This window comes from Rattus rattus, chromosome 7 (genome assembly GCF_011064425.1).
Source record: "Rattus rattus isolate New Zealand chromosome 7, Rrattus_CSIRO_v1, whole genome shotgun sequence".
Taxonomy (NCBI): Eukaryota; Metazoa; Chordata; class Mammalia; order Rodentia; family Muridae; genus Rattus; species Rattus rattus.
The window spans coordinates 9,185,101-9,199,213 of NC_046160.1; the positions used below are offsets into that span (position 1 = coordinate 9,185,101).

Below are 14,113 nucleotides of genomic sequence, written 5' to 3' on the forward strand. Positions count from 1 at the left end.
GAAGCGCAAGGCCCTGGGTTCGATCCCCAGCTCCGAAAAAAAAAAAAAAATTTTTTTTCAAAACTTCCAAACCTTTGAGTACTGATGTGACACCATAAATAATTCCGTTCTAAACTTTGTTTCCTGTACAACCTCATCTGCATGAAGGATGCTGTGGTGGCAAATCCCTTTAATCCCAGTGCTAGGGAGGCTGAGGCAGGAGGATATCTATGAGTTGGAAGCCAGCCTGGTCTACATAGTGAGTTCCCGGCCAGCCAAGGCTACATGGCGAGACCCTATCTGAAAACAAAACAACAACAAAAACGTATTGTATGAACTTCCTTTCAAGCTCTATACAATACGTATGAAACAAACGATTTTCATGTTTAGTCCGGGGACCCATCCCCAAGACAGCTCACCACACAGGCAGATGCCAAATCCGAAACAAACCACAAACCTGGACTGTGAAAAGCTCTGGTTCCAAGTACTTATGCATATGGGGGTAATTATCATTCAAGCAAGGAGAAAAAAAACCAAACTGAAAAAACCCCAAACCTGTGTGGTCATAGAAAAGGAAAGGAAGATGGAGTCTAAAATGCCGTGGGACAGATCATTTGGTATTCAGATGTGCTCAAAAATAGGAAAAGGAAATGAACTGAGAGTTTGACTACCACCGTGTAGCAGGTTCTAAATACCAACCGTGGAATCCCAGGAACGTTTCTCACATAGAATGTTATAACAGAAACCCCTTCCTGTGGAGACTCAAAATAATACATTTTTTTTTTTTTACTACATCCTTTTTAAGAAGCAACTTCCACAGCACCGATTTCCATTTGTAATAATCTAGAGCCTTTGTGTGTGCAAGGAGCCTTACTTAATCCCACGGGTGCAGGATGCATGGGCTGCCTGCTTTGCTAAACGTGAGAGCTGGGGAAGGTGTTTCTTCATCTCAGTTTACTTAAAATCTAATCAGTAATAAAAAGCAAGCCCTACCATACTATACAGATACTTGGTTCTCACAAAGTCAATGTGGCCAGGGTCCAACCAACACCCACGTGAAGAATTAGAAGGTGGTCAACCCTTCCCACACTCTTCCCAAAAGGACCAACCACTGCAACTTCAAAAACAAACAAACAAACAAACAGATCAACATGGCTGACTGTGGTGACTCAGGTCTTCAATCTGGGAGTCAGAGGCAAGAGGATCTCTTTGAGTTCCAGGCCAGCCAGGGTTACACAGTGAGACCCTGTTTCAAACAAACAAAAGCTAATAATAACCGCAGATACAAAAATCACACCGTAACAGGCTCTCACTGTGAAGTTGAGGCCAGCCCATAGCTTCCCAAGTGCTGGAACTATAGGTGTGCACCGTCATTACTGGCACCACCAGGATGCTACGACCACAGCTGAGTGTTCCGCACACATATCAGACACGCTGCTGTTTGAGGTCAGGTCTCTGTGGCGCAGGCTCACTTGGAATGTGGTGTGGCAGCTCGGACAGCATCCAACTCCAAATACTTGGCATTTGCCTTCCCGGCACTGGGTCGATTACAGCCACACTTCTCCCCTTGTTTAAATCCGCTTAAAGGTGTCTAAGTTGTTGGAGTGATATTAATACATTTTCTCTGAAATGGCCTCTCTTGCCTCCTAACCTCTCCAACTGGACAATATCACATCTCCACCCGGACATCACCACAGTGGAGCTGCTGTGACGGCTGCTACTAAAGCCTTTTGCATGCACATCCTCCAGTGCCCAGGATGCTTTTCTCCTGTATGAGGAATTGGCAGAGAGAGATGCAGGATGTGTGGGAATCAACAGCAAACGCTCTTTCAAAGTAGCTGTGCCAGTTTATATTCCCACTAGGTGGACCTGTTCCGTACCTACACTCGCCCTTAGCACTTTACAACTGCAGGGTGCGGGGGAACTCAACGACAGAGCACTTGCCTAGTGTACCTGAGGCCACGTCCCAGCGCTATAAAGGTGGGACAGGAGATGGTAGAGGCTACAACTGCAGTAATGTGGTTGGAACAGGTGCTGGGCATAGTGTGGAATAACCTGTACTCATAGCATCCAGGAGGCTGAGACAGAAGGATTGCTACAAGTTTGAGGACAGTTTGACTATAACAGAATGAGATCCTGTGTGGGGGAAAAAACAAAAACAAAAACAAAAACAAAAAAAAAAAAAACTAAAAACCATTGATTCTAATTTTTATTTAGATTTGGTATTTGGGGGTTTTGTTTACCCATTTCATATAAGTCAATAATATACATAGTTGGAGAAAGAAAAAAAAACAGGATGTAAATCAAACTGGAAAACTTCAGGCCTCCTCAACAATCTACCACTCGGAGAGTTTCCTGAGCACAGAGTCAGTGCCACATCCACAGTGAGACCTGACCTTAAAAGAGGGGTGGGGAGGGGGAAGAAAGGAAGGAAGAAAACGAAGACTGCGGAGCTGGCTGCTCTCACAGGACCTGGATTCGATTCTCAGCACCCACATGACAGCTCACAAGCGTCTGTAACTTTAGTTCCAGGATAACCGATAACCTCTCTGGTCTCCAAAAGCACAGCACACACATATATACATTTATATACACGCAGGTAAAGAATCATACACATAAAATAAAAATAACAAGTCCTTTTTAAAAAGAACTGTCCATAAGCGTAAGTGCTTTCACATAAAGACTTGACTCTATAGTGGCATACTCACCGGGCTACAACTAAAAACTGGTCAATCTGCCGATCCGTAAGCGGACTATTGGGGTCCCAAACCTTAACTTCCAATTTTGATTGTTCCCTCTCATCTGAGTCGCCTGCCCAAAGACAAAGGAAAGGGAGTGTTGTTATTGACACCGTAGCACATGGTTGTTATTGATACTGTAGCACATGGCTGCTATGTGGTTGTTGCTATTGACACTGTAGCATACGGTTGCTGTTATTGACAATGTAAGCATGTGTTTATTGTTATTAACACTGCAGAGTGGTTGTTACTCACACTGTAGTATATGGTTGTTGTTGTTATTGACACTGTAGCATGTGGTTGTTGTTATTGACACTGTAGCATGTGGTTGTTGTTATTGACACTGTAGCATACGGTTGCTGTTATTGACAATGTAAGCATGTGTTTATTGTTATTAACACTGCAGAGTGGTTGTTACTCACACTGTAGCATATGGTTGTTGTTGTTATTGACACTGTAGCATGTGGTTGTTGTTATTGACACTACAGTATGTGGTTATTGTATTTGACACTAGCATGTAGTTATTTATTGATATTGTAGCATGTGGTTATTGTAATTGACACTGTAGCACGTGGTTATTGTTAGTCACACTGTAGCACATGGTTGACACTATGGTTACCAACATGTTAGAAATGCTCAAATGTCAGGCACACAGTGGTCACTTCTGAGTACATCCTTTGATAGCAGGTGTGCAGAAACTGCGACACAACAAAACCTACACTGTGGTAGTGTTAGCATACATCCCCTGAGACCTCATCCAGGAGTGAGGGTGCATGCCCACAATTCCTCCATCTTGGAGATAGAGACAGGAAAATGGACACAAGTTCCAGGCCATCTAGGACAACACATCGAGGCTCTATCTCAATGACTTCAAAACTAATTACAAGACTGTCTAGCTATCCACTATTTTTTAAAACCACATAAAGTTGGGGAAATGTAGATCCAGAAATGTTCTTACACAGCAGAGATCCTCTAACCATCTGAAGATTTTTGGGAACATAAACTATTTCTTCAGTATATTCCTGACATATCCCAGCAGTATTCCTGTGTGGAAGGACCAAGGTATATCACAATCCTAGAAGCCCTTTCCTGGACAGCTGGAAATATCTGCTTCCTAAATAAAATGTATCTTAGTTGTACCAGCTGCCACTGCCTGGCATTTTTATGTTATATTTAAATCAGAAACACTCAAGGAGGCCATTTATCACCATGTTTGTTGAATATTGCTCGAAAGGCTCTGGCTGATATACTGAAATATGAATCAAAGGAATAATACGTCACTAGAATAGCATCATAAATATGAATATAAAAAGCTCAGTGGAATTCCAAAGAAATGTAATATGAGAAAAAAATCACATTTGTTGTGACAATAAAAATAAGAAATACGAATAACATTGGCAGTATATTTATGTAAGTATTAGAACTTCCAAAGCAAAGATGATTTGAATAAATGGTGAAGTTTTAAGTCTTTCTGATAGCATTTTTGCACAACTTTCTTATACAGTGTAAATTTATAAGAACTTAACTTTGGAAGCAGATAAATTATTTTATTAATCTACAGTTCAAACAGTATTAAGCTAATAAGAAACAGGATTACGTTTGAATGGGTTCTAACACAGAGCAACAGTAAAGCCACACAATATTGAGCTCAACTTGATTCCCCAACACCACGAGAACAGTTGATAGAAGTAGAGAAGCCGGGGCTGGGGACAAAGCCTGCCTGGGTACAGGCCTAAAGCATAAAGTTCAATCCCCAATGCCACCTAAACCCAGACTTGGTAGTTTTACTAACACTTGGGGGATAAAGTCAGGAAGAGGCCAACCTAAGCGATGTGAGTCCGGGTCCCAAAAAATAAGACAAAATAACCCAGAAGCCATTGTAGCAGGTTTTCTCAAGCTGGACACTTGTGGTTTGAATAGAAACGGCCCCCATAGGCTCATGTGTTTGAATGCTTGGCCATAGGGAATGGCACTCTTAGGAGGCGTGGCCTTGCTGAAGGACTCATCGGCACTGTGGGGGCAGGCTTTGAGGTCTCCTATGACTAAGCTCTGCTCAGTGTGGCTCATATTCTCCTGCCACTGCCTGTGGAAAAAGATATAAAACTCTGTATTCCTCCAGCACCAGACCATGCTCCCCCACCATGATGATAATGGACTGAACCTCTGAACCTGTAAGCCAGCCCCAGTTAAATGTTCTCCTTTTTAAGAGTTGCCTTGGTCATGGTGTCTCTTCACAGCAATAGAACCCTAAGATACCACTTGACACTTAGGGCTGAATACATTCTCCCACATTTGGCAGCATCAGTGAACTGTACCTAAGTAAGGTATGCCTATAGAAATCGCCTACCTACTTCCTTCACCAATATGACAATAATGTTTATACATTGCCTAATGTTCTGTAAGGGACAAACCTGTCCTGCTGTTGAGAACCACTGTTCTACACGTCTGCAATGTATATCTGCTTATAGTTAAATTTAAAGGGAGAATATTATTCAATGTGAACATGCTAGGAGGAAGGGCCGAGACCCAGAACCCCTCCAAGCCCATCTTCACGGCCCTGACATGAGATGCTGGTTTAAGCAGAGGACCACAGCTAAGTGTAGCTAAGCACCTTGACCAAGATCTGGTCAAGGTGTTGTCCAGCCCATCACTGACTCTGCTCCATCTCTCCTGAAAGTTCAAACCATGTAAGGTTGAGCATGGTGTCACAGACCATGAACTCCAGCACCAGGCAAGCAGGGACAGGCAGATCTCTGTGAGTTCCAGACCAGCCAAGGCTACACAGTAAGATCCTGCTCAAAAGCCAAACCAAAACAAACTGTGAAGTCTCTCTCCTGGAGACTAGGGCTACAAGCTGGCACCAGGCTTCAGTTTTTTCCCGTTCCCAGCATGAGATTCCTATTTAAGCCCATCAGTTTCTAGCAGTGTTGAGAGATCTGCGTTCTACAAAATTAGCCAAATTAGCCGTTACAAACAACTCAGTTGAGCTGGGGGTGTAGCTCATTGGTTGAGCTCGTGTCTAGCATGTGTGAGGCCCCACATTCAATCATCAAAGAAAAGGGAGAGAGAAGAAAATAACACTGCTTATGGGGAAAAAATGGACAGAACTTTCAAAACCTGGGGAGCTTGTGAGAGCAGTTAAGTGAATAAACTGTAAGGGCCAGGACGAAGGCTCCACTGACATTTGCACAGAGCCAACGGTCGGTTGATGTTTCTCTCTTTAAACCTTGAGCCCCGCCTGCACCGAGATGCCCATTCTGACACAGCGTTGCAGTGGAATTCAAAACCAACTTCAAGGTGCAGGAGTGTTTCCCCTTCTGCAAACACCATTGCTTATCTAGAAGGTAAGCTTCCCACGTGGCTTTTCCAGAGAAGAGCAGTGTAGCAGAATCTGGTCATAAAATCAGCCTCCCAGAGGCCTGCACTAGATGGAGGGCTCCTCTGGAACTCTCAGGTCTCCTCCTCAGGTCTCCTTCGTGTCTCTGAGCAGGAATCCTACAGAGGCAGATGCTGTCCCTACTCTATCTGCCAACATTTTCCTATTTCATGACTACAGGTGAACCAATTTTGTCTTAAAAACACATAATGAAATATGCACAAATCAATTCTTTAGCCCTCAAAACAGATCCCCTTCTGAAATTCACTCTCCAGTGCTGACAGGCTTGTCATCCACTTATCACAAGGCCAAAGGCACAGCCACGAGCTCTTTTTTTTTTCCTCTTTTTTTTTTTTTTTTTTTTTTTTTTTTGGAGACAGGATTTCTCTGTGTAGCCTTGGCTGCTCTCAGACTCAGAGATCCTCCTGCCTCTGCCTCCCTGGTGCAGAGCTGTGTACTCCCACCACTTGCCCACAAACTCTTTCTTTAAAGAAAAAGAAAAGATTAAGTCGGACACATCGAACTATTTCTCAAGATTATAACTAAGACCTATTAACCAAAATATGGAAATCTAAATCTTCGTTTAACCATTTAACAACTAAAATTTTCATATAGAGAGTAGACTTCTTTCTTAAAATTCTAGCATTAAAATACATTTAAATAATAATTTTAAGTTTCCCACAAGACACATTCTTTTACGGAAAACTCACGCTAGGTGGTCTATTTGAGTTTAATGAAATATTTAGTATCTAATCTTTACCTTCATTTACAAGCTACCCACTCTTCATTCAGCTCTGAAGTGTTTGTTTTGTTAAGGGATATTGAGCCATCAGTGACTCCAGAAACAACACACCAGATCTTCTAGAATCTATCCTGATGCGGTCACAAAAAAGCAAGCCTGTGCCAGATTCTGGCAGGCGATGCTGCCTCCTACCCTGGGTATTATTCCAGGCCTGCCTCCCGTTCCAATGCAAATTGCAATCTGGCCACCGGTCAAACGCGCCGGCTGGAGATTGTCTCCGGGTTTAGTAAGCTCGAACTGCACCAAGTCCTAAATACTTGTTCTCAAATGCAACACTTTCTGCTGTTTATTCACACCGTAAGCAGGTACCTGGCTGTGTACAGCTGCGAGTGTGGTGGCAATGCCTCTGGTTTGTTTTGGTTTTGTTGTTTGTCTGTTGGGTATTATTTTTCAAGACAGAGTCTTGCCATGTAATCCAGGACGAAACTCAAGAACTCTCTTGCCTCAGCCTCCTCACAAGTGCTGAGTTTACAACCATACGACCCCACCAGGCTATGCTCATGACTTTGTACATCTACTGTTACACTGAAGCTCCTTTCCCATCAGATACTCATTAGAAAGAAGGGTCTTTAAACCACGCATCGAGCTGGCTGACCAACTGCAAATGTGAAGAAACACTGAGACTGCGGCTCAGGTTGCAATACACATCCAAACGACTTCCTCATCCGTGGTTTTTAAAATGACATACACATCAGGACAGTAAGCTGGCTCAGCAGGGAGAGGCACGAACTTCCAAGCCTAACAAGCCTAATCCCTAAGACCCAAATGGTGGAGTTGTTCTCAACCCTCCCCACCTCACAGCTTTAGCATGTAAACACACATGCACAGGAACACACACACACACACACACACACACACACACACACACACACACACACACGTAATAAATTTGTTTTTGAATTCTCGCACAGGGTTTCTGTGTAGCCCTGGCTGTCCTGGAACGCAGAGACCCACCTGCCTGAGTGCTGGGATTCAAAGCCTGCACCACCACCCAGCAGAGGCCTTTGGTGTTGTTGCTTTCTTATTGTTTTTGGGTTTTTTTGTTTTTTTGAGACAGGGTTTCTCTGTGTAGCTCTGGCTAACCTGGACCTTACTCTATAGACCAGACTGGCTCGAGTAATAAAAAATTTTAAATGGCATTTTTTTCTAAGATCGACAAATGCAGTGTTTTTTGTAACTGATAAACACACAGAAATAAATAACCAGTAATAATTTTAAAAATAAGCCAAAACAATAAAAATAAAGAAGCACCTCTCTCTAGAAAGATCTGCTTAATTATGACACTAATTGGGTAGCGATGTCTCAGTGGTCAGGAACATTTCCTGCTCTTTTAGAGAACCTGAGTTAGTTCCCAAGATCTACGTCAGAAAGCTCACAACATCATCTGTAACTCCAGTACTGGGGTCCTGTGCTGTCTCTGGATGTCTCAGGGACCCGTATCCTGTGACACACGCACACGCACACGCACACACACGCACACACGTAAGATAAATCTAATAAAAGGTCTTTAGAAATTTAAAACAGTGAATCTCTCAGTTACATGACTATACAGATCAGCCAAATTCTGACCAAAATGGAACTGCTCACAAGACTCTACTGCCCCCTGAGCTGGATGGGCGAAAGGCACTGATGAATCCCCAGACAGAAGGCTGGGCGTGGCTCAGTTGATGGAGGGCTGGCTAGTCTACATCAGACCCTGATGGATTGTCAGGGGTGGGCGGCTTGGGGCGGGATCCAGAGGAGGAGAGGGAAAATATGAATAAATATGGATGGCACATTGGTTCAAAGTTCAACAACACTAAACAAAGATTTTAAATGTTGTTGTTGTTGCTCTTGTTCTTTCGAGACAGGGTCTGTGTAGCCTTGGCTAGGCTGGCCTGGAACTCACTATGTAGACCAGGCTGCCCTCAAGCTATCAGAGGTCAGCCTGCCTCTGTACCTAAAAAGGCACGTGCCACCATGCCTGGAAGCTTGCTACACAAACACAAGGATCTCCTTTCTGTTCCCAGTGCCCACAGAAGAAGCTGGGCACAACAGTGCATGGCTGTAATGCAGGACGGACGGGTGATCCCTGGCATTGCTGGCCAGACAGTCTAGTGAAATACGCAGGCTACGGTTCAACTGAAGACCCTGTCTCAAGAGATAGGGTGACAGACGCCCTACCTAACATTGACCACAGGCCTACCCCACCCATACTCACACACAAACCTGTGTGAGCCACACGCTCACACACCACCACACACACACACACACACACACACACCACACACACACCACACACATACACATGCACACACAATGCACACACACACACATACACACATGCACACAAAAAAAACCACACACATACACATACACGCACACACACATACACCACCACACACACATACACACACCACACACATACACATGCACATACAACACACAAACTAACATGAAGTCATGAAGGAGTGCCCTGGTGAGTAAATTATTCTCTGATGCTTTGTATGCTTCTAAAACTGGAAGGCTCAAGCTCTTAAACTGTCCGTTTACATTCCGTCTTCCATGAAGGCTCCTGGAACCTTCCTGTTTTAGAACACCAGTTTCCCAGGACTTGAACCCAAAGCACACACACCTTCTGGTAGCATGTCTGGAATGTCGGCTTGGTACTTTGGGCCCACTCTGATTTCACCTTTGTCAGCCAATAATGTTTTCACTGAAGGGTCATACACCAATGAGTAGAAGAAGGTATCCTGAAAAACAAAAAGACAAAAGCCACCCAAGTAAGATGAATTCTGTCTACCTTTGTAGAGCAATCAAACCGATATCGCAATGAAACATGTAACTTTAACTTCTAAGTGTACAAAACGTCATTTTACTGAATAAGTTAATCTTTAAGAAGAATATAAAATGTTATATTTTTTTTTAATATGAAAGGCAGCCATTAATTACTCTAGAACAGATTTTGCCAAGCTAGAAGGGCTGGCTACCAGGGAGGCTGAGGCAGGAGGATCATTTGAGGCCAGTCTGAGCTACACAGCAAATTCCTGTTTCAAAAACAAAATGAAGCTGGGGTGTGATGTTTACATCTAGGGTCCCAGCACTCAGGAGACAGAGGTAAGGGGATCTCTGTGAGTTTGCACATACATACATAGTGAGACTGTCTCAAAAGCGAGCAAGCAAAAGCCACATATATTGACTAAATATACAAGAGTGGAGTGTACATGTGTGTTTTTTAAGATTTTTTTTTTTTTTACTCCACGTGTTCGCATGCGTGTATGCGTGTATGTCTGTGGATCACACACATTCCTGGAGCCCACAGGACAGGAAAGGGCACTAAATCCCCTGGAACTGGACTTATAGATGATTGTAAGCTGCCAAGTGGGTGCTGAGAACTGAACCCAGGTCCTTTGTAAGAGCATGAAGATGGCACTGAGCCATCTCTCCAGTCCCTACACATGTGGTCTATTAATATCACTGTGCAAATCCCGTTAACTAGTTATAGTAATTCTGCCATTCTTGCCTCAACTGTAATGTGTAGTCATGGCCATAAAGACGCACACAGCTGTGACTAACCACAGCACTTACCACCAACCAACCTACACATTAAAGATCCCACTGCTCTCTTCAAAAGCTTAGCAGGGCCAGCGAGACTACTCAAAGGGTAAAGTTGCTTGCAGCCCAGGACTAATGACCTGAGTTTGATCCCTGAAACTCACACAAAAAGGTAGAAGGGGGCTGGAGAGATGGCTCAGTGGTTAAGAGCACTGACTGCTCTTCCAGAGGTCCTGAGTTCAAATCCCAGCAACCACATGATGGCTTACAACCATCTGTAATGGGATCTGATGCCCTCTTCTGGTGTGTCTGAAGACAGCTACAGTGTACTCATATAATAAATAAATAAATCTTAAAAAATAAAAAAAGTAGATGGACAGAAGTGACGCTACCAAGTTGTCCTGTGACCGACCTCCTTATGCATACAGTGGCATCCTTGTCTGCCCCACAGTCATTACATATATGTGCATGTGGGCAGACACACAAACATATAATAATAATAAATTAATTTTTAAAAACCACAAAACCAAAAAGGCTCCAGTAGCCAAGCGTTAGTAAGCACAGTGACCTGGCCACTAATTCTTAGATCTGCAGAGCCACTAAAATGTGAGCCATTTACTCAAGGGCCACAGGGAGAAGGAAGGAGACGCAGAGATGAAACCCACATCTCCACCTGAGCCTCTCACTGACATGGGACAAAGGCCACTGCTTTTGCTGACTCTGCCTTCAGCCCGGACAATCTATTATGCAAATGCTCTCTGGTCCGTGTCCTCTAGCCAGGATGGCACTATAACGTGCTGGCACAAGAGGAAGCCCGAGGTGTGGCTTCAGATGAGGTAATGGGGAGAAAGCAGGGACGGCTGCAAATTACCTCTTTGTCAAGGTATGACAGCACTGATTCTGTCTCGTTCAGCAGGGCCACGCTGCACTTCCCCCTGTGGAAGAAAGGAACACACGTGTCACAGTCACAGTGGTTACATGCTAGCTAGGAACACCCAGACCCTGAGTGTAGACGAAAGTCTAGATGACAGTGAGGGACACATTCAGACTCTCCAGACCAGCTTTACACCCCTGGTCTCCAGCGACCTGCACGATAAAGCCTCATTGACAGGCATTTAAAGACCAGCCAGTTCCGGCGATGTGACTAGACAGAAAATCTTTACAAAGGACACCTTACAGGCTCATCCTAATTATTCACTACAAAAGAAATGAACCCAGTGGAATCTGCAGGCAACAGTGAGACTATCTATGAAAGCACTGAGGTAAAGTCATGCACAAGGGGTCGTCATCGGTCATCCCTATACAAACGAACACGTACAATAACAGTCAGATCTCGTACAAGAGCTTGGAAATAATGTGCACTCACATCAGGATGTAACCGACTTAGCACTATTTGAACTGCTGTACAGGCCAGTCCAGCCTTAAACAACTCCTGCGGAGCAAGGGCCAAAGGAAAATTTGTGCGGCCTCGGAACTGAGGCCTGGGGTTGAGCCTCAAGTGTGACTTCAGGAATGGGAGACAGGTCTCACTACGCAGCCCTGGCTGGCCTTGAACTCACAGATGTGCACCTGCCTCTGCTTCTCAAGCACTGAGATCACAGCTGTGTGCCGCCATGCCAGGCTGAGAATCTATTAGGAGGCTAGCGCTGAGAAAAACTAAGGTGCTAAAAGGTGGCACTAAGGACGGCGGTGACAAACACTTTCAAAATTATTCTCCACTGGCTTATAATAATTTACTCTAAGCCACAATAACCATGCAAACCCGCACGTCCAAACAGCACACGGACAAGTATGAGACAAGATGATCTTCTTGTTCAGATTACTAGGATGAAGACTGAGTCAAAAACAAACCACAACTAAAGTGCTAAAGCACTGATCAAAAGCAGATTTTCCAAGTGGGCGTGGCCGTGCACACTTTCATCCCCACTCAGGAAGCAAAGGCAAGCAGTTCCTGGTGAGTTCTAGGTCGGCCAGGGCTACAGACTGACTGACATCTGTCTCAAAAACAAAACCAAAAAACAAAAACCAACAATAATAAAACAATTCAAAAAATTTTAAGTGAAAGTTTTTAAAGATCTGGGGTGAGGGGGCCCCATTTTCCCCCTTTTTGATTTTGTTCTGTTTGCTATTGTTTTGTTTTTTTTTTAAGTTCCTTGAAATTTGCTTGAACCAGGAATAATGGCTCACGCTTATAATCCTAGCACTTGGGACTCTTTAAGAGTGGATCACGAGCTTAAAGTCACCTGATCTCTGGGTGAGCCCCACAGGCTGGGGCTTATATCTGAACAGTAGGTTCCCAGCCTTGCTGAGGGAAACTCAGTACTGGAACTGGCTCCAGATTATAGCTTCTGTCTGCTTCCACTTCCCTCTCCCCCCTCTCCCTGCTTCCTGTTTGAAGTTGTAGGTGTTCAACTACTTCTCAGCTTCCTGCTTCCGGCTCCGGCTAACCCGCCTGCTGCTTGCTGCTCTGCCCCCCTGACAGGGTGGGCTCTTAGCTCTCTGGAACCACAGCGAGATAAATCTCTCTTCTGTAAGTTGCCTTAATTGTGGTATTTTTATCACAGCAACAGAAAAGGAACTGACACACTGGGTCACTGTGTGGAACCCTGCCTCAGAGAAAGAGGGAAAGAAAGGAGAGAATAGGACAGTAAAAACAAAACAAAACAAAAAATCAAAAACAAAAACAACAAAACCAGCAAAAAAAAAAAAAAAAAAAAGAAAAAAAAAACAAAAACAACTAATGGTATATGTAGAAGCCACTTCCAGTAGACCTGAAAATGGAAGTAAAGTATATGCTTTGGAGGGGTCTGTGTGTCTGTGTGTGTGTGTGCGTGCGTGTGTGTGTGTGCGTGCGTGCGTGTGTGTGTGTGTGTGTGCGTGCGCACATGCGTCAGCATACACATGTATGATTTCTTTTAAGAAAGTTAAAGCTAAAGGAAGGATCTTAAGCAGGTAAACTGCACAGATGCATAGATACTATGCACGCACGCGAGTGCACCCCCCCACCCCCACCCCCCACACACACCCCAGCACAAAGCTGCTAATTCTCCATCAGGTTTCTTAGCCGTGGCGCCATTGGCTGCCCTGGGAATAGGAGTGTCTTTGTTGTTGTGCTTGTGTTATGGGTAGCAGCAACTGCAACCTGGAGGACATCAGTACACAACTGTGGGAAACAAAGCTCTGTGGGAGGCCACTCTTCACTGAGAGCCACGTTCTACGTGTTGGGGGCTAATCTAATAATCCCAAACATTTAAGAGTGCTTATACCAGAGTGTGATTTTGTAGGTTTTTAGATTACACAACAGAATGGGACAAAGAAGAGAAACAGTCTAGACACTTCTATACGTTTCTATTCAAATACTTATTTTCTGTTGTAACATTTTGACAGATGTTAACTAACAAAAATGAAGAGGAGGCAATTTGGGAAGCTGAGGATACAGCCCAGGTGAAAGAGCCCTCACCTACCATGAAGTGTGAAGCTCTGGGTCTGATCTCTAGTACTCGGTGAACCGGAGAGGAGTAGAGCCTGCCTAGAGCCATCACTTGGGAGGTAGAAGCAGGAGCACTGGGAGTTCAAAGTCATCCTTGGTTACCTAGGGTGGTCATGGCCAGCCTGGGTAATGTGAACCCAGTAGCAACAAAACCAGAACCGAACAGCAACGCCAGAAAGAAACCATACCACCTG

At 44.3% G+C, this 14,113-nt stretch overlaps 1 protein-coding gene across 1 annotated transcript in view; it reads right to left on the reverse strand.

Moving 5' to 3' along the window:
- Mta3 (metastasis associated 1 family member 3) overlaps positions 1 to 14,113 on the reverse strand; it is a 119,042-nt gene that overhangs the window by 59,716 nt on the left and 45,213 nt on the right. The window contains exons 5-7 of the mRNA XM_032908765.1: positions 11,301 to 11,364; positions 9,510 to 9,627; positions 2,688 to 2,790 (exon numbers count right to left, since the gene is read on the reverse strand). Coding sequence (XP_032764656.1) covers positions 2,688 to 2,790; positions 9,510 to 9,627; positions 11,301 to 11,364 — 285 coding nt within the window. The remainder of the gene's footprint in view (positions 1 to 2,687; positions 2,791 to 9,509; positions 9,628 to 11,300; positions 11,365 to 14,113) is intronic.